This window comes from Phyllostomus hastatus, unplaced genomic scaffold (assembly GCF_019186645.2).
Source record: "Phyllostomus hastatus isolate PE091 unplaced genomic scaffold, TTU_PhHast_1.1 phas_contig_34, whole genome shotgun sequence".
Lineage (NCBI taxonomy): Eukaryota > Metazoa > Chordata > Mammalia > Chiroptera > Phyllostomidae > Phyllostomus > Phyllostomus hastatus.
The window spans coordinates 63,038,433-63,059,238 of record NW_025333857.1 but is presented as its reverse complement, the minus strand read 5'-3'; the positions used below and the strand labels follow the sequence as shown (position 1 = coordinate 63,059,238).

The following is a 20,806-nucleotide window of genomic DNA, read 5'->3' as shown; positions in this document are numbered from 1 at the left end:
AGTATGCTGAGAACTTTCACATCTGTGATCTCACATCTTACACCCTTCCTGGAGACAGGAATCATTTGCAACATTTTCCAGACGAGGAAGGGTTACATGACTTGGCCATGGGCCACATGGCTAATGAGGTAGGACTGGAAGATAAGCAGTGCTGTAGCTCAGTGGTTCTCAGAAAAGGTTATGCAGATTCACAAGAGTATTGCAGTGGCACACAGGTCAGGTGAGGGTTGCTAAAGTGTGCTCCAGGTCCACAAGCCTGCCTCAACCAGAGCAGCCACTCTTTGATCTATTTACATACAGACTTGCAGGCAAGACTTTATTTGAATAAGGGCACTGCTGTAATGAGCAAACGTTCCTTGGGGTTATACTCTACAATTTACTCAACAGGGTAGAACTCAACTTTACCCTACCTAAAGTTGACTGTACTAAGCACAGCTTAAAATATTCACATCGGAGAAGCAAACACATTCAGAGCACACGGATTCCCATTCTGAGCCAGCAGAAGCCTGCCCTACTTGAGGGCCCGGGCACGAGTGCAGTCCGCAGATGGGCAGACCTATGGGCTGACTGCCAAGTGATAGCATTTCCTTACAAAAGCATCAGCAGCTAGAGGATCCCGAGCCCAGTGTACATCAAGCCAGCCCATTTCTTAGCTGCAACCACGTGCCAAAGGCCTCAGCCACTGTTAATGCCTCAGCAAGTGCCCCCACTGAGAGCCAAGACAGATCTGCTGTCAGTCCCCAGCACAGATGAAGTAGCTCTGGTAACTAGTAGAGTCATTTGCGATGCACTTTTAATTGGATCAGTTTCCTCTCAAGTATACAGTCTTTGTAAATCAGATGCAGTTTCATAATCAGAACACAGGCCCTTTCTCCAGGTGGAAAGCACAAGACAAACGAGTTCAGTGTCACTTTCTCTCCTTTCCAATCCTTTGGCAGTGATTACGACAGAAGCCAAAAACAACAGCCACCACCAAATATACAATTTTTAATAGCTCGGCTCAGCAAATTGTCTCCATGAAAGCAAAGTAATAGCTCTCAGGCTTGCCATCTGCCCTGTACCTGAAGAGCAAGAGACTGCTTAGTAAACACCAAAGCTTGAGGAAAGTTGTCACAAATTCCCTCACCCACGTCTGGTCTTAGAAGCATAAGGCTTCTTCCTTTTCTGAGCTGTGATGTAAGGGCAGAGCAGATGGTGGAAGGCTCCGTTTAGAACAGGGTGTGGGGGACTGCAGACCTCGGGGGGCTGGTTCTTTCCACGTGTGTGTGGGAATGAGATTTGGATCATCTTCTCATTTCATTTCATTTATTTGTTTGATTTCGGGGTGACAGTGTTCATAAAATCACACAGGTTTGAAGTGTACAACTCAGTAAAGCATTGTCTGCACACAGCATCGTGCACTCATCACCCCAGCAAAGTCTTTCCACCCCCATTGCCTCCCCCTTCGCCCACCTCCCCCTACACCCGCCCCCTTCCCTGTGGCTATCACTGCTCTGTTGTCTGTGTCTATGTGTTGCATATCTGTGCGTGTGTGTGTACAGATGTATTTATGGGGTTTTGCTTAATCCCATCATCTTCTTTCATCCGGCCCTCAACACCCCTCCCCTCTGACAGATCTTTAAATAATGGTGCTGTGGGCTGAATTTACAGCTGGGCAGGTCCTTAGTACTCTCAAAGAATGCAGTGTCAGACATGGAAGCGAAACAGCATGGCACAATTTATCCATCTCCTCACCTCACAAATCCCATATTTAATTAAAAGACGAATGCCAGAGATGAAGAAACAGGTTATCAATTATTTAATGCTTGAGAGAGGAACGGAAAACCAGAAACAAAGTACTGTACACTCACTTGAGGAAAATACAGAGTAAGGACCCGACGATTCCGTTTCACTACGGAAATGAGGCGCGGCCCCTCCCCACCTTGCTGGTGCCGGCCCATGTCCCACAGTCCCACAGACAATGCTCAGCACAGGTCAGTGGAGACAGGTGGGATGAGAATCGGTGAGCTCCAGAGACTATCCAAGAGTGTCTGCTGTGACTGCATTGGCATTTCTGATTGTTTATCCCCTTCTGCCTGCGCTCTGGCGTAACTCCAATCCATATGATCCTTTAAAGGGTAAGCACCTTCCAGACTAAGGCCTTCAACACCAACCAACGAGGGTCAATCCATTCTGTCACATCTGCAATTAGAGACCACCCAGAGACAGCAGGAAACACCTTGGTGGCACTAAGCAAATGAGCTTTGACACTGGTAACGGTGGTCAGACCCGAGACCCCACGCCACAAGGATACGAGGTCTGCAGCGTCACAGAGAGCTGGAGCAGACCCCCCTGGAGCACGCACCCTGAGTGCAGCAGAGTTGAGGAGAAAGTGTCACGGATGAAATGCACTGAAATAGGAGGGAAATGGTGGACCAGGGCCTTCATATCCAAAAGAGAGGAGAGTCAACAAGGGTGCATTCAATACAAGGGCAGATTTCAACTACAGGGCAAAGGCTCTCTACTGAGGCCTTGGAAGTACCTAAGTTCTCATCAGACTTCAGCTAACCCCGTCATGGGTCCTGTTTGAGGCAATCCATCTGATGAAGCTCTAAGTTTGGGGGAGGGAGAGAAGGCAAATAAAAACAAAAACTAAAATAGCTTCTAAAAGTCTAGGACTAGCCAGCTGGAATGAGGACATAGGCCAGGCCTACTCCACAGTACTACCACCTATGATGATTAGCAACCGAGGAATAAGGGAAGGGAGGCTGGGGCACGGAAGAAACTTGTATTTCTCATTCCCTAGGGGGTGGAATATCTTCTCAGGTGGTAGGTGTAAATCTTGATGCAATGATCCCAACAGTCTAAGACCAGCAGCTGCCCCTTAGGAGTGAGGGCAATGCCCACTGGACAGGTGAGCCCCTCTCGAATAAGGACGCTAAAGCCCCCACCCTTAGGAAAGTGGAGAATTTCTTTGCGACTACTGTCAGCCACGATGAGATCGCCACGGGCATCCACACACATGCCAGCGATGCAGCGGAAGTCCTCGTTCTCTGAGAAGAAGTGGCTAATCTGGCGGCCCAGCTGCCCATCAGAGCTCACGGAGCCAATGGAGAAGCCACCCTCCAGGTGGTGCTCATTCTGACGATTCTCCAAATTGAGGCCCAAGCCCTGGGTGAAGTAGACGGTGCCCTCGGCGTCACAGGTGACAAATTTGGGGCGTACAGCACTGCAGAGGCAGCTGAATTTGACCACCCCTGCTCCTCGGTCAACAGTGAAGCACCAGAGCTTCCCACCTTCCACATCAGTCACCACGAACTGGCCCGACGGAAGGGCTGTGATGCCCCAGGGTTTGCTCAGCTGGCTCCTGTGACATGCCACGCAGTGGCCATCCAAGGTGTATACCTTGAAGGAGTTGTCATAGCTGTCAGTCACACCAATCAGCCCGTGGCAATTCATGGCCACCGAGAGAGGAGTGAGATTGGGCAGATCAGCCCCAAGGAAGCTCAGCACAAAGCTATCGATGCCACTGGGGCTGCGGCGGATCTCCTTCAGGAAGCCTTTGCGGGTGAAGACTTGTATACGGTAGTTGCCACGGTCGGCCACCAGCACCTCACCTTGACTGGTCACGTAGAGGCTGACTGGCAGGTTGAACATGCCTGGAGTGCTGCCCTTAGCACCCATCTTCTTGAGAAAGAGACACTGCTGAATACCGGAGGCCGCCTCGGACCCCCGCTGCTTAGCAGGTGAGGCCCTGGGGCTGGCACCCGCTTCCTCGGGGCTCACGTCCATCTCTCTAAATGTAACAGAGGTGGAGGCTGCAGAGGCTGCAGCCTCCATGGCCCAGGAATCCTCCATGTTGACTGTCCGGGGCTTCTTAACAGCCTGCCCAATTTGGAGGGGGCCGACGTGGCCCACCTTGAGGAGCTCCACGTCCTGTAGGGTAAGCTCTCGGGGCAGGTTGGCAGTGAGCTCTGGCTCCTCCTCGTCAGCTGTCTCCTCCAGCAGTGCCACATCTGCCTGCTTGATCTTGGCCAGGAAGTAGTCACAGCGCGACACAGCCTGCACCTCCGCAATGTTGAGCAGGTAACTCTGCTCCTCCACCGCCTGACTGTTGCATTTCTCAGCCTCGGCCAAAGAGCCTGTGAAGAACTTCCGAGAGCGAGCCAGCTCTTCCTGGACCCTGCGCTCCTCGTGCCCGTACTCCTGGAGGACGGCTTTGTACCTTGCCTGAAGGTCCTTGGACACGGCATCCAAGGCTACCTTCCGCCGCTGCAGCTCCCCCACAAGTTCACGCAGATGGGCCAACTTCTCGGCAAAGTCCCGGCGCCGCTCCTCCGCTGCCTCTTTCACGGGGAGTGTGCAGTGGCCAGGAGGCTGGTGGTCTGCCTCCCGGCAGGGCTCACACAGCACCACGCCACAGGTCCGGCAGAACTGCCGGGGTAACCGCCGCCCGCAGGACCGGCACAAGAGCAGCCCCACGGCCTCACTGAGCCCGGCCGTGTCAATGATCTTCAGCACCGTCAGGTTGTCCGTCAGCTGCGTCAGGCTGGTGATGCGGGTGATCTTGCTGCAAAATGGACAGCGGACGCCGTTGATGCTGCTGGCCAGCAGCTTCTCCAGGCACTGGCGGCATATGGTATGGCCGCAGTGCAGCAGCTTGGGCCGCAGCTGCTCCTCTGTGAAGGACTCCATGCAGATGGGGCATTCCAGCACTTCCCGGAGGGCATCCAGGTTCAGGTGAGAAGCAGCTGCCACAGCCATTGCTCTTCCTGAGAAGGGTCCCGCTAGCACAGCCCGGAACTGAAGAGCTCACCAGTCATGCTCCAGAAGGTCGAACACTGCTAAGGAGAAAAAGAAGCCATTATTCCACTGCCTGTATGAATTAATTCACTCAAGAAACAGTTAGAGACTAGCTACTGTCACTCGTGCAGTCATTCACTTATTTAGCAAATATTTGTCGAGGTCCACTCTGTGTTGCGTGATGGCGACACACAGGGAAACAAAACAGACGAGGCATCCGTCCCATAGTGATAAAATGCAGGTTCTGGAGTCTCTGACACTTAGGCAGGTGTGCAGCCTGAAGGAAGTAATCTATGCTTCCCAAAGCTCAGTTTCACCATCACCCATCTATAAGCTGGAACAATAATGCTGCCTACTTTATACAGTCTCTGGGAGGGTTAAATACTACAACCAATGTCGTGCACTTAGTATCGCACCTGACAAGCGGTACCTTGATAAATGCTGGTGATCATCTTTACATTTTGTCTGCAACTCATGATTGCTATTAGCAGCAAAGCATAGAAAAGTGACGCGCAGAGAAGGATTACATGCACATTTCTGCCAGAGCACAGCGGGTGGAGTGACGGACCCAACCTGGAGGAGACGGGGGAGGCTGCCCCGAAGCTGTGACCCTCCTGAGACATGTCATGAAATGAGCAAGGCAGCGGGGGACAAAAGCGGGGAAGGCTTTTGTGTGTGTTATATAGAGTTTATCGTGTCACGTTTGGGGACCTAGGAATCACCCAGAGAAAGAGAAAATTATGATGATTAGCAAAAAATATTGGATCAGAAAAATACATCTAGTTTCCATTTGTCTCGCCTCCTGACTACTCAGCTTTCCAACCACTGAAGACTAGGCACCATGCACTGCACTAGATACTGAGGTTTTCAGAATACAAGTTTGTCCTTCAGATGCTCGAACTTCAGGATAGGAGATGAAAATATAGGTAATAATAATGAGAGCAGAAAGTGGTATCAAAAATGAGTTATAAAGTAAGTTTTGGATGGAGGCTCAGAGGAATTCAGTCCAATTGGAAGGGACAGGGGACTGTTCTGAGGGGAAGTGGCATCTGATAGGGATGTGGAAGGATGCACAGACATGTGGAGATGGGGAAAGGAGCTCTGAGCAAAGGGCACAGTCTTAAGGAAGGTTAGAAAGCACGGGAAAGGATAGAACTTCAGTAAATTAGAAAGAGAACAGAGAACACATAGCTGTTCTGGGTCTGTTTCTTCATCTGTCCTTGTAAGGTTAAGGCAAGTCAAGCATTAAGTGAGGTAATAATATAGGTAGTGTATAAAAGGCTCTAAGACTTGACTTAGCATCAAAGAGGTCTTAAATAAATTTGTTTTCTTTCCTCTCATCCTTACGTTAAAATTATGGGAGAATAGAAGGGGTTTATACTAACTGGTTTGGGAATTGGGGAATGATTATAAGAAGTCTTCATAGCCAAAATGAGCCCTTTGAACTTCATTTTGATGAGTGTAGTGAAGCAATGCATGTTTTGGAGCAGGGAACTAATATGTGCAAAGTTCAAGTGGAGCCAGGGAAAGGGTTGAGAAACTAGTTTGGAAGCTATTGCAAAGTGCCTGGTGGAAGCACTGGGGAGCTGGAAGTAGTAAGCAGGTGGTAGAAATGGAGAGAAGATGCATTTGAGCAATACTGTAGAAGTACAATCACTGAGATTTATAAACTGAGTGGATGAGGTTGGGGAGGTGGTGGAGCTATGAGAGCCATAGACTCAGGCTCAGATGACTTTAAATATGGTCGTGCTTTATCGAGACAACTTATTTTAGGCTTGGAACACCCCCTGCTTCACACAGTACATGCCATGAATACTCCCACCCTCCTCGAGCCACATATGCTCATGAAGTAGAACCACACAATCGCAGTGCTCTGCAGCCTTATGTCATTGTCACTTTATATCCCAAAATAAAACGACTAGATTTGGCAAGGTGAGGCACACAGGTAAATTCACCTCTGCTTAAATGCAAATCCGACAGCGGCATTGGTGCAGTCTCATGCTGTGCAGATGGTCAACCATCATGGAGAAGGAGGAGGTGAAGGGCAAGTCCACTTGGTTTTAAGGACAATGCAGTAAGCTGAAGAAAGCTTTGCAAATGTCATAAACTCTTTCTCCAGGCACACAGAAGGGGAGTCAACGCAGAGATACACATTACAAAATCCCCTACAGTTAGCTTTGGATTGCAATCTGACAGATGCACGATTTAGTGAACGTCAATCCCACCTCCCTGAAATCTAGTTCTCTTTTACTGGACAGGAAACAGTATACATCTAGTACCTACCGTGTGCCAGATACCATGATAAATGCTTCATATAGTCCCATTAATCCCCAGAATGGCCCTCAGAAGTAGGCACCGCTATTGTGTTGTACAGAGGAGCAAACCAGGGCTCAGGAAAACTGGCTCAAGGTCACAAAGCTCAGACGTGGCGCGACCCTGCCCAACAGACATTTCCAACTTTGCTTAACCCAACGCTACTTCAAGCTGTATTTTTTAACTGTCATGCAACAAATGTTCTCTAGACTGTACTCTGGGAAATGCAGCCGTATAGCATATATTTTTCTCCACAAAGAAAAAGGAACAACATTATGAGGTTTAGCTGCTATTGTGTGCTTCATAAGCTGAGTGACCGACTCCTGCACAGCAGCGTGACAACCTGTCACGACTCAAATCCATACCTCAAGAAAATAACATATTACCGCATGTCATGTACCTGTAAGGTCTCAGGTAAATATCTGGAACTATGAATGCTGAATTCAGAAATGCCACGAGTCTGGGGACAACAGTATAGAAAAACTGACAGAAACCTAAACTCAGGATCCACACAAACCTCAGGTCTAAACCAGTGAAACAGCTTCAGTCCTCCCAGTATCTGGGACAACAGGCTGAGGGCCACATTCGGTGTTTGGATGCAGAGCATGTTACCTTCCACAGCACAGGGACATCTGTGCTTCCCAGAGCTGGCACTACGGATCAGCTAATTAAACAAGTCTGCCAACTTGTAAAAATACCAACAAATTCTTTCCCTGGGCTGCTGGAATATCGTATCATTTCCTTCAGTCATCCTGCCTCCCAGTCTAAGGTATCCACTTTAAAAAATGTACTTACTCTGCCCACATCCACACTCGAGGTCATCTCAGCTGCCCGCACCTTCCCTGGGCTTGGCGGCGGAGACAACGTCCAGGACTCCTTCCCCGGAGCCTGCGTGCTTTGCCAAGGAAACGTGAGTTCCCATCAGTAAAGCACCAGGCACGGGGGCAGCCTCCCTCAGACCTGAAAGCAGTCTGAACCGTGCCTCCCAGTCATTTCTGTGACCTGTGGGTGCAGGATCCTGGCCGCACGGAAGCTAGGTGAGAGACGGACACGGCTGCTCTCCTCCAGGAGGGCACAGCTGGTCGTTATGGTTCATACTGAGAGTGATTCAGATGGAAAACTCCACTCAAACCTGGTTTCCCTGAAAAGACGACACAGGTGAAAGAGCCTGTCTTACCATCCCAGGTCTTTAAGTTAGCCACCCATTTTCTGCCAGCAATAAAATCTACAACCAATCAAAATGAACCCCCAACATGTCATTTGTAGTACTGGCTAACTTCATGAAACTTCCGACGTTTCCTCTTCGCTATGTACTGTCAGCTTCTGATGCCTCCCCTTGCCTCTGTGTACCCCACTCTTTTGACCTCACGGCCAGCGCTGCACATCCTAGATGATGTGCGCCCAGCTCTTCAGCTCCAGAAGAAAACCTGCCCCTTAAGATGTGTTTGCCACAGCTGCCCTGAGTCAGGAAAATGTTACGGGCAAAGCTTAGACTGATCTAGCCACTTCTGGCACCATCGGGCTTTGCCCAGCCCGTGACATAAATAGCCAGGGTAGCAGACAGACCAGGGACCACATCAGCACTGTCATCTACAAGTTGTGGGGCAGTAGACAGGTTATTCAGCTCCACTAAATGTGTTTTCTAATTTTATAAAAAAGTTACTATGACAACTAGGGATAATGCACATAAAAGTGCTTAGCCTGGAAACTGGCAGGTATGCAATGAAAGACTGTTACTGAAATTATGATAAATGGCAACCAGGAAGAGCGTTAACTAATAATAGCTAGTACTGGCATAGCAAGACCTTCAGTTTACAAACTGCATTTTGAAAGGATGAAGACTCCTTCCTCTCCCGGCATAGAAAGATTAAGCTCAGAAGGAATCTGGTTGAGGACACCAAAGAGGCATGCTAGAAACTTTTGGGCAAATAAATCCAAAACTTCTCTTGCTTAGAAAACAAGCTGCTGCAGCTCAGTCTTACAGGGACTCGATTTTGAATGCTATAATGAGTAGTGATCTCAAAGAGTAGGCGAGACGAGTAAACTGAGAACAGGGGAGAGAAATCAGGGCCTCATTAATCACATGGCAGGACCGAGAACAGTGGGCTTAGGAATCACGCTTTCTAGGTTGGAATCCCAGCTGTACCCCTTACCGTGGAGCCCTGGGCAGGTTCCCTAACCTCTCTAGTTCTCGGCTTACCTAAGAAAAAAGGGCTTCAAAATAGTATTTTCATCACAAGGGCCTTGTAAACATTAAATGAGATTGTATCTATAGAGTGCTTAGGGCAATACCAAGCAAGGTGTACAATTAATTGTGCAGTAAATGACAGTTGTTTAGCGGCGGCAGCGGCGGCCACCACACAGCCAATAAGAAGAAGCGAATAGGCCCTTTTCAATAGGCAGACAGACCATACTCAAGATATCAGAAACACACATGTCAAAAATAAACATTCTGAGCCTTCCTTGGAGATTGTTTTACCTGATCTCAGAATAAAAGGATTAGAGATGACCTAAGGTTTCCAATCTCCATCCAATGCTTGCATTCCCACCAAGGCGCAGTTTTCGAGATGTCTCTATTCCCTATACTATCAGCCCCTTGCGGCGGGGTTTAAGCTATGAGCAAAACTGGAGAATTTTGGTAATGAAATAAAACTTTACCGAGTACCCACTATGAGTTAAGAAAACACTGGTGATATAATTTTGAGCAGAAACAGACCTCAACAGAGGTCCTCACCTAAAAACTAGAAGACAAGTACACTGCCCTGGTTTGACTGGGTTTTTTGTAAGGCTCATTTATTCCATTTCCTTTCATGAGAGCTTCCTAAACTGCATTTGTTCCTTCTGCATTTGAATGGAATGCTAGTCAAGTGCAGAACCATCTCCAGGCCACCATTGGGCACCCTCTGGGAGTGGCGAGCAGGGCCGATGTTAAAGACGTCCGTGAGGACCCCACCTGACACCCTGTCCTGTGTAGAAGGGGATTCTGAAGTTTACTGAGGGCACTTAAGGCACCTTGCAAACAGCGAGGATAGACTCGACAAGTAGGGAAACACAGGACTGATCTCAAAGCTGTATCAGTCTGGGACACACGAAACCCCAGAAGAAAATGCTTATGGGAAAGGAAGCTTTAGCTAAAATATGTCAACGACAGGTTCAATCAATAATAGTTTGCTAGGAAAATGCTTGCTTGTTCTCTGACTTTTTCTCTAAAACAGACGAACCTACAAAGGTTCCTTGGCATCTGCCACACACATGTGGGTAATGATCAGTGCTGCCAATGTGACTCCGAGACTGTAGGACAAGGGAAAAAGCAATGGTCTTTTCTCAGGGGACCCCCAACTCATCTTGACCCACTCGACTTTCCGTCAGTTCCTTTCTCTGCCTATAACACACAGTAATTTAACCCTGAAATTCTGATGAACGGTTCAGGAAGCAGATCCTGGGAAAGGCACAAGAGGGGATGGGAGTTTGTTTGGGGAGCCTGGTGCGGGACGACTCAGAGTCACTGAAATTTGGTGAAGCAACACTCAGCATTCCTTTCCTTCTTCTCATAATTGCAACCTCTCGTAAAATGACCATTTTTTGAATGCCAGGCACCTTTTACCCGTATCTCTTATTTTCATAATAACTATTTAAAGTATGTGTTACTCCTCTTTATAAATAAAGGAAACCAAGGCTCAAAGAAGAGCAATCTGCCCAAGGTCTCAAAGCTGATAAACAATAGAACTGAAGTTCAAATCCAAGTATGTCCACTCCCAGCCATAAAACCACATCATCTCAAAAGATGTCACAGCTCCTGAGCTGATTAGGCTCCGGGCAGTGTGGCTGAGAGGTGGGTGAACTGTGCCTGGGAATGACTTGGAATCTGATTGTTTGACCAGAGGCGCACTGTGGGGGAAGTGACACAGAGGCCTCACAGCGGTGTGCATGGACAGGGATGCACTCAAGGGTCTTATAAATTTCTGACTACCAGCTGCTCACCAGACATAAGCATGTGGGTCCTGTAGTGCTAGAAAAACCCATTGTAATAAAACGAGTGAAATGTAACTTGGGAGTCAGACAGAACCAGGCATGCCTCCCTGCTTTGCCATTCACTATTTAACCTTGGTGAATCATTCCACCTAATACTTTTCTCATCTGTGAAATGGGGAATAACACCTGGATTATTGGCCAGATAACTGACAGGATTAACAGAAATGATGCATATAAATAAGCATGCAAGATCGCAGCTGATCAGGGCAAACACGTGCCCAAGATCAATTAGCAGCAGAGGAAGGATTTTGGACCTCAAGCCTCTGATTCCCAGGCTGATTCAGCTTCCATTACATATTGTCCTTAAGGGTGTGTGTAAATATTCCGTCTAAGTCTAAGGGTGCATATCAATATTCCAGCCAAGTCTCTTGCCTTCTGATCCAGTTCTACAATGTTCCTGAACTGGCTTCAGCAATGCTCTAGCTAGTCCTGGAGCCGAAACAACAAATACTGCTATTCTGTCCCAGAGGAAAGAAGCCAAAAGATAAAAGAGATCATTCAGGACAATAATTATGACTGTCTTCAGCCTCAGTCCATTCCATGAGGTATTTTTTCCAGGCCAGTGACGTCCACACCTCACCTTCTCGTCTCTCCCACTTCACCCAGTCTGCTAACCCAAAGCTCCTTCCCTTATCTATCTACCAGTCTTGGTCTACGAGCAAATCAAGAGCAAAGTTCAGGGCTACTTCCTGCCTAATCAGATAGATTATTTGATATTCAGCAATACTCACTGGGAAATCCTTTCATTAGAGGGGTATCAGCTCAGATAGTAAGACCGAGCAGGCCCAGCAAGGACAAAGCAAGGAAAGGAGGAATATACCGGGTTTCAGAGATCTGAGCAGGAACCTGGCCCTGCCACCCTAGCTATGGGAGCCTGAGACAAGTCACTCCCTATGTCTCAGTTTCCCTGTGAGTAACACTGGATATAGTACAGCCTACTTAGTAGGGCCGTTAAGAAAACTAAGTCAGCATCAAGATTACCAAGTCAGGAATGGAAAGAGCTAGGATTTGAGTCCAAGGTACCCCACTCTACAGCAGGGTTCCTCAACTTTGGCACTGTCGACATTGGGACAGACCACTCTTTATTGTAGGGGCTGTGCAGTGCACTGAAGGATGTTTAACCGCATCCTTGGTGTCTACCCACTAGAGGCCAGTAGTACCCCATACCCCAGCTCTGACAACCAAAAATGTCTCCAGGTTGCCGAGTGCCCCCAGGGGGATAACAGCGCCCTGCTTAGGAACCACTGCTCCAGAACTTGGCACAGGACCAAATGCTCCATACGTATGAGTTCTCCTTGTCTCTTTCCCGGCCCAAACACTTCATCCACAGAGCCGCTGCCTCTTTGAGCTGTAATGGACTTTATATAGGATTAATTCAACCTACTTAACTGATGAAGAAAATAGGGCCTGAGATCATGTTCCACTCATTCCCTGGAGGTCTCACATACCATCTGCTAGCTCCGCTTGGAGGGACAGGCAAACGAAGCTTAGGTAGATGACCTTCAACAGTTTACTGCTTCGTCCCCCCTTGGACCACTCTCTTCTCCCCTCAGTCCTACCAGTTTCAGCAGCCCTGGTTTCACAGGGATCATGAAAGGGGGTCTTTGATTAACAAGTGAGGGAGAGTCAGCCTCTCTCAGAGAAAGTCAGGCTCCTTCAGGATTTAGAATCTGTTGCTGAACCCCCTGAACGCTTCACGCACTCATGGTTTCATACATCACTTCTAGGTCCTGGAATCCCCAGAACCCTCTTTGTTTCCCCCGGAGACTTAAACGCCTTTAGCAGCCCATGACACCAACTCACACATCTATTCAGAGTACTTTAATTCTACAGCCCAGTTATGACATCCCCCACCCCTCCATTCAATCCACCCCAAGTCCAGTTGCCAACCCTCTTACAGAACGGAGCTCAAGTCTTTAGGGCTCCATATTGCAACCCTCACCAATTCTTCACTCACGCGCCCCAAGTCCCTGCACAGATCCTTTCATCTGTGTTTGAATCTGGGCAGCCTTCGACCCTGCATTCCAGTTTAACACCCCAGTCCCACACCTAAGATTTCTCCCCTCCTTTAATCCGATCCTCCAGTCCATCAGGCACTGTGCCACCCTCAAACCTTGTGTCTTCTTCTGTACCCACCCCCACCCATCCATGTGTTGTCCTCCAACCTTCATCAGCTCCCTTCTTGCAAATAAGGCACTCCTTCCCACTGATTCCTCCAAGAACTCGTCCCCCTCAGTTTTCCCCAGATCCCATCTAGAAAATGCTTCCTCCTTACCAGTTAGCATAATCTCTGACCCTGTTTCCTCTTATGCCAGATCTTGCAGCCCCAGAATCTTAGTGCCCCAGATACTCTCAAATCTCCTTAGATTCTGCACCCGAAATGTCATCAGGACTCCCAGATTTCCTTCATATTCCCGAAATCCTGCTGCACCCTGACCCCTCCAAGGCCTGCATATCCCCTCCCATCTCCCAGATGCTGCACCGCGTCTCTCCTTGGAGCCCCCACATTACCGCATACCTCCCAACGTGATGCACCGCAAAGCTTCTCAGAGCCACCTGCTCCCCGCCCAGAGAAGCACGTCCTCGGAGCTCCTCGGTCCCATCGAGTCCCTCGCTTGCCTGCCCCCTCACAGCCCCACCCCCACCCTGGTCCTGCCCCTCCGATCCGGTCCCATACCCTGCCATTCAGGCGTGAGACGGCCGCTACACAACCTCCACACCCTGCCGCTCACCCGTGGCCCGTGACTCCAGCGGTGGTCCTTGGTCCCCAGACCCTCCTTCCCGCCCCCTACCTGACCGCCAGCGGCTCCAACGCGTCAACTGCCTCCAGCCCACCCACCCGCTGCCCTCTGCGCACGCGCAGCAGCAACCCCCTTAGCAGGCGCCGATTCGCAGAGCCCGCTGTCTCTCACTGGAACCTGCTTCCTGAGGCATGCTGGGGTTTGTAGTCCGTCAGATCTGAGTACTCCGAGCCCCAGCAACCACGTAGGGGCAAGCTCTCAGCTGAGAGCTGTGGGCCTTGGCAACACCTAACTGAGCTTTATCTCTGTTGTAGTGATAACGAAACTGAGGTGAAAGGGGACTGCCTATGTTCACTCAGAGAGTCGGGAGTTAAACCCTACTCCAATCTGTGTCTTAACCCCTTTGCTAAACCATGACCTCCAGGAGAGGTCCTTAGCAGAGCCATGGCACCTCACACGATGGCCTGTCTGAACCTCAGCTTTGCATCCTGAGAAATAGGCCGAGGAAAGAGTACAAGCTCCACCCTGGGGCAAGGACAGAACCTGGACTCGCTTAGAAAGGTGGTGCTTCTGGACCCCTATTTCTCCTAGCGACATGCAGAAGCCTAAAGACAAGTGTATCTGATGAACAAATTGTATTTTTGAAGGAGTTTTTTGCCTACTTACTCAGGAGGCACCCTCAGCAGACGTAGTTATGGGAACAGACTCTGTAGCTCCTGTCCCTGCAGATTGAAGCTACCCAGGAACTCAAACCCAGGTCTAGCTTTGGGGTAGCAGGGAAAGGGTAGGGTCTTCTCAAGTGAGAAGTGGTCTGGCCTACTGGCTGGCTAGGGCACCTTAGCGCCCCTTAGTTTGACCCACGGCACCTTAGTTTGGGGCCAGTTACTGGTTTCTGTAGGTGGCTGTATAGTTTAGCTTAGGAGCAGGAAGGGGTTTGATGTACAATGGACTGGACTTGAAATGCTACCTAGGTGTAGGACCTAGTACAATGACAAAACAACAGACAAAAACAGTAACAAAGATACTCTCTGAGCACTTTGTATCTGCCTGTAGCCGAACACTTCACATGGGCGGCCGACTTAATCCTTGTTAAGACCCTATGAGACCAGCAATTGATGCCCAGGTGATTAAATGACAAAGCCACATGTTCATGAGTATAAAGCCCAGATTGGGAGCCAATTCTACATGAGAATCTACCCTCTTAACCTTGTGTAATCTCTCTGCCAATTTTTCTATGTCTAAATGGAAATGAAGTTTGCTATAAGGACTAAAATTATTACTATATAGTGGTTTGCATTTAATTAATGGTAAATATATATATTTAATTAATGGTAAATATATACATTGTAGTTAGCTCTTACAGTCTCTGAGCTGCTGGTCCCAGAAGCCCCAGCTCCCAGAATTTCAGATAGTGGGGAAATCGAGAGGCTGGGTTGGTATATTTCGTGGTCCCCTTTGAGCAGGCCTAGGGGCTCTGTGTGCCTGGGTTGGCATAGAGCTCCGGGCCTATCTGAGGCGTCAAGGGTAGGCTTGCAAAACCCAGGGCCAGCCAGGGTTTGACCAGACAGGCCAGGAGTGGCCTGAAGAGGGAGCTCAGTCAGGGACTAAAAGGCCCTGGGGCAGGTTTTGCCTGAAATTAGCATAGACAGTGGGTACAGACAGACCCTTGCAGGGCCAGGAGAGCAGAGGTGCTTGCTGCTTCTACTTTTCTGGGCTCCTGAGAACTCCAAGATGCTCACTGCATGCTCATCCAGCACCAGGGCTTGTAATTTGGTGATTTCTCACCAAGCACTTACCTGGTTGGGCTTGAATTCTCCACTGCCTTGCGATCTTCACCACTGGGCTGTGAAATCCCTGAAGCGCAACACCCATTTGTTGTCATATCTGTTAGCACAGTACCCAGAGTTGCTGAGTGAGTCAGACTCAGAAATGTGATCTTTGGCAAATCCCATTCCCTGTCTGACCTGGACTCATTGTAGCTGCAGAACAGCCCAGTGGGATCAGCTGGGTAAGAGCCAACCATTTTTGGCACACCAGCAAGATACTGGGTACCTCACAGATATTGTCACAAGTCAGAATTAATCCCCTCAGCAAAGATTTAAATAGAAATCTGTAGCTCCATCTTACAAAAAGGCCGCTGAGGTTCAGCAAGATTAACTAGCTTACTTGCAGTTGCCTCCCGGGAAGTGCAGGGCTGGGGTACAAACGCAGGCCAGCCAGGCCCATGGCATGCTCTGAACCACCACCTAAAGACTACCCGCATTTTTGAACACCAGCTCTCCTTTTCTGGGAGGAAGTTTTGCTGGTAAGACTCCAAAGGGAGAAGAGATGACACTGCTTAGGAACTCAAGGAATCCAGGTCAAGTCACAGCTGGCATGACCACAGGGCATGATCCTGCCAAGGCAAAGGCACTCAGATGACCTGTTTTGAGCAACGTCACCAGAGAACAGCCCGGATTGTCCTCTGCCCTGGGTGTCTGCCATGTTGGAGACTCACTGTGGCCTGTGTCACCAGAATGGCAAGCAGCCACTCTGGACAGGGGCCTGGGGTACTTCTGCCAGCCCTCGTGTCAGGTCGGGGAGAGAGGGAGCTGCTGTCAAATGTCTTCTCCCCGGCCTTGAGACCTTACTTATACCCTCTCCTCAGACCAGATAGGGAGTTTGCACCCTGTTCGCTCCCTAAAACACAGGTACCAGCCCAAAGTCTCAGGTCAGGACTGGTGATATTTTTATACTGACGTGACCCCCGTCACAGAGAGGAGCTAATGGTTCTCCTGATAGTCTGGGGATGCAGTTCAAGTGTGCCTTTACACAATAATAACAACAATGACGGGTCTTTCTGACAGCTCTTTCTTTTCTCGTAAACAATACTGTGTTTGACTATCTTTCTTTTTTAATATTCAAATTACTTACCACTTCATTACCATACTGACTGCAAAAATCTCACAGTGAAATACACACCCAAGGAAAACGCACTCATTTTAATTGTGTGACTTTGCATACCTTGGTACAATGTTAGCATTCCTCATACACAGAAACATTTTAAAAATGTTCTTTGTGGAGCACTTTAAATACAAGCATACCTTAAAGATGCAGTGGTTCCAGTTGCAGATCTCTGCACTAAAGCGAGTACCAGGACAAAGCAAGCCACAGCAATTTTTTGGTTCCCCACCTAGTCTGTTAAGGGTACAATAGCATTATCTAAAAAAATGTGTATACCTTAATTAAAAAATACTTCATTACGAAAAATGCTAACCATCATCTAAGCCTCCAGTAAGTCATTATTACTATAGTAACATCAAAGATCACTGATCACAGGTCATCATAACAAATGTCATTTAAAAGCTTGAAATAGTGCAAGAATTACCAAAATGTGACACAGAGACAAGCAGTAAGCAAATGCTTTTGGAAAAATGGCACCAATAGGCTAGCTTCAAGTCGGGGCTGCAACGAACTTTTAACTTGTAAAGGAGCACAGTACCTGTGCAGCACGAAGTGAAGCACCACAGAAGGAGGTACGCCTGTACTCTCTCCATTCAGAATTTGAATGTAACGGCTTTTCATTTAACATTTAAACCACCTGAGTCAGTTACTTAGGACTGTCATAGGAAAGTATCACAAACGGGTGGCTTAACATTTTACTCTGTCATAGGTTTGGAGGCTAGAAACCTGAAATCAAGGGGTGAGTGTGTCCAGGCTTGCTCTGAAATCTCCAGGGGAGGGCCCTTCCTTGCCTCTTTTGGCTTCTGGTGGCTCCAGGCATTCCTTGGCTTGTAGTAGCATCATTCCAAGTCGTGCCCCTGTCTTCACGTGGTCATCATAGTATCCCTCCGTGTATGCGTGTGTCTCTTCTTATAAGGATACCAGTCTTATTAGATTAAGTATGACCTTTGTCTTACCTAATTAAAACTTCAGTATGACTTCATCTAACTAATTACATCTACAGTGACCCTGTTTCCAAGTAAAGGTACGTTCTGATATACCGGGGGTTAAGATTTCAGCATACATTTTGGGGGGCCACACTCCAACCAGCAACATCACCCTATGAGCTAAGGATTGTTTTCTCCATTTACAATGCAAATCCCTAGTTTAACCTCTCTTTCATTCTCTTTAAAGAGGGGATAAAGCCTAGCTAAGTCACAAGGTTTGAAGGAGCCAAATAAGATATTGGATTTTAAGCGCTTTCATTTTAGCCTGTTGCCTAACATGTATTAATGTTAATTGTAATTATTACTATTATTATTATTAAGTTTGTTTGGTAAGTCTACCATTATGTAACAGAAAAGGTGAGGCCTGGAGTCAGACCTGGTCAAAGCCCCAGTCCCACCCACTTGCAAGATTCTTTCAGAGAGTAGATTAGAAGATCATTTGAAGTTATGCTCGGTACCGTGTTGCAAGACAAGTTACGTACCCTTGGACAACTGACTTAGCCTCTCTGAACTTTCTGTCTCTGCACAATGGGAATAATAATGGCTATCTACCACATGGCGGGGGGGCGGGGTGTTGTAAATGTTAGATGAATTAATAGAGCTAAAGTTTTTAGAGTTTTTAGAGTGCTGCCTAGTAAAGTGGTCTATGAATGTTAGCTACTATTATGTTATTACTCTTCTCAATAAAATATTGTCCCTCTCTTCTTTTATTAGCAACTCAATTCTGAGGAGGAGGTGGAATCTCTTGCTTATAGAAAGGAGGGGAAAAAAGTAAAATTCTAATTCATCCTAAGCAATTTTATCTGAGTCTAGAAGTTTATGATTGCTAGAATTTTCATGAAATAATATAAACTTATATCTGTCTACCTTATGACTTACCTATCATCATGTAACAACTTCCTTTAAACCTTGCGGTTTAAAAGTGACCTACCTTTCTTATCTTACAGTTTCTCTGAGTGAGGAATCTGAGTACAGCTGAGTTAGATCCTCTGTTTCACAGTCTCTCACTAGACTGCAACCCAGTTGTTGGCCAGGGCTGGATTCTCATTTGAAGGTTCAAGTGGGGAGGGGTTGGCTTCCAAGATCACGTATGCAGTTGTGGGCAGCATTCCGTTCTTTAAGGGTTGCTGGATGGAGGGCCCCCATCCCACGATGGCTTGAGGTTCCTTGCCACGTGATTCTCTCCATGACAGCTTGTTTCATCAAAGCCACCAAGAGAGAGTCTGTGAGCAAGACAGAAGTCACAGTCTTTTGTAACCCAGGCGCAGAAGGGACATGCCGTCAACGTGACTGTGTTCTGTTGTTTAACAGCAAGTTACTCTGGTGAGGGTTAGGGTTGGGTTTTTGTCTACAGTCACAGTTAGGGTTAGGGTTCTCTTTGAGGTTACGGTTTTGGTTTGTACTAGGGTTCAGGTTATATTATGGTAAGGGCTACTTTGGGATTTAGGGTTAGGGTTAGGTTTTGAGTTAAATCTAGTGGGAGAAAAAGCTAGTTACTCAAGTGGAAGCAACGGTGACAGCCATTGCCTATGAGGACGTGAGATCCCGTGTCAGAGGCTCCCTCCCTCCCTCTTATCCTCTGCCTTCCCCTCTCCTCATTGCTCCCTCCCTCAGTTCCTCTTCTTTTTCTCCTGACCTCGAGGTCTTATTCTGTGCGTGCATGTGCATACGAACGCACATATTCATCTATCCGTCTGTCTGTTACTGGTCTACTTTCTGCCGAAACTCTGACTCTAACTTCCGAGTGCCGTGCCCAACCCTTGGGTTTCTCAGTCTAGCCCAAATCTGGCCCCCGATAAACGTTCGACAGATGTTTGAACTCAATTTAAATCTACAGCATGAAAGAGCATTTCAAAAGAGTCCGCTTTCTGCCCCACTGTAATAGAACATTTTATCACTTATATTTAGATAAATATAAACACTTACAAAGTTCCCCTTGAACCTGTTCGTACAGTTATGATGATGCTGAATATCTAACAAGTGTTTTTCTACTAAATATAAGTTTTTATATTTTACTTATTTGCCATGGAAAAAAATGTTGGAAGAGAGTTTTTCTGGCCTTCATACGTTGTCAAACTGACCACACTTTGTTAAGTTCAAGACAAGCTGTCTTTGAACATTTAACCATCACAATGAGATTACGTAAATGCCCCTGTGCAGGGAGACTTTTCTGGTTTGTTGTCGTCATTTTGTTTTGTGTTTTATTTCCTTGTGCTTACATGAAACAGACGATTCAAAATTTTGAAACTTTGTGTAATAATCACATATATTTGTGTGCATGACCCAGACCCAATTTGTAGTGGTTTGAACAAGTGTGCCTGGTCAAAGGTCAGCGGTCGCCAAACATTGGCCGAGGAGGTGCTTGACAAACGCTAGTAGCATTGAAGGCTTGCCCAGAGAACGTTCCCTGTGTAGTGTTACCAACTTCAGCTCAACTCAGTGCTATATCAAGACTGCTGGGAAATATCCCACGGGCCTTACTTCTGCCAAGTCCCACCTCTCAACCCCAGTCCAGACTTCCTGTCCTCTGGGCTCCAGGATTTCAGCCAGCTTCCTCTTCGCGGTGGCTGCCATTGCTCCCTCCATCCACTGGTATCTCTAAGACCAGCTGGCAGCCGACAAAGAGGCAGTCTTTATCCCTCACCCCATCCCCATTTCTACTATACATATTCTCATGTCACGGCTATTCATTAGTCTAATTTATTTGTCTACCAATAAGAAAATTTTACTGCTGTTTAAACATTTTTAAACATAATACAAGTGAAAACACATTTAGAAGAAAGATCCAAAACAGCACATAATGTAGATGTGGGAAATCTCTCTTCATTCTACTTCCCAGCAATAGTTGCCTTTGGAGATTTTTATGGGGTTCTTCTGGCAGCCCTCATTTCTCAGCGTTTTATCGAGAAAAGCGCACACGCACGGAGAGAAAGTGCTGGAGGGACTCCCTGTGTGCTCATCGCCCTGCGTGCAGTACTTGTCAATATTTTGCCAACTTCGCTTCCGCTA

General features: G+C 47.7%; 2 protein-coding genes across 13 annotated transcripts in view; one reads left to right on the top strand and one right to left on the bottom strand.

Annotated features, from left to right (window-relative positions):
- Positions 1 to 20,806, top strand: part of ASTN2 (astrotactin 2) — an 821,211-nt gene that overhangs the window by 608,574 nt on the left and 191,831 nt on the right. The gene's annotated exons all lie outside the window — the stretch shown is intronic.
- Positions 1,500 to 13,964, bottom strand: TRIM32 (tripartite motif containing 32). Of its 11 annotated transcripts, none has more exons than XM_045840433.1 (3): positions 13,860 to 13,964; positions 7,891 to 8,236; positions 1,500 to 4,823 (listed from the first exon to the last, which is right to left on the bottom strand). In XM_045840433.1, exon 3 carries the CDS (start codon positions 4,741 to 4,743, stop codon positions 2,782 to 2,784), a length of 1,962 nt encoding a protein of 653 aa, XP_045696389.1. In that variant the 5' UTR covers positions 4,744 to 4,823; positions 7,891 to 8,236; positions 13,860 to 13,964; the 3' UTR covers positions 1,500 to 2,781. The 11 variants fall into 11 exon arrangements, with proteins under 11 accessions (XP_045696389.1, XP_045696391.1, XP_045696392.1 ...); XM_045840435.1 differs by having other exon boundaries at positions 1,500 to 4,820; XM_045840436.1 differs by having other exon boundaries at positions 13,920 to 13,962.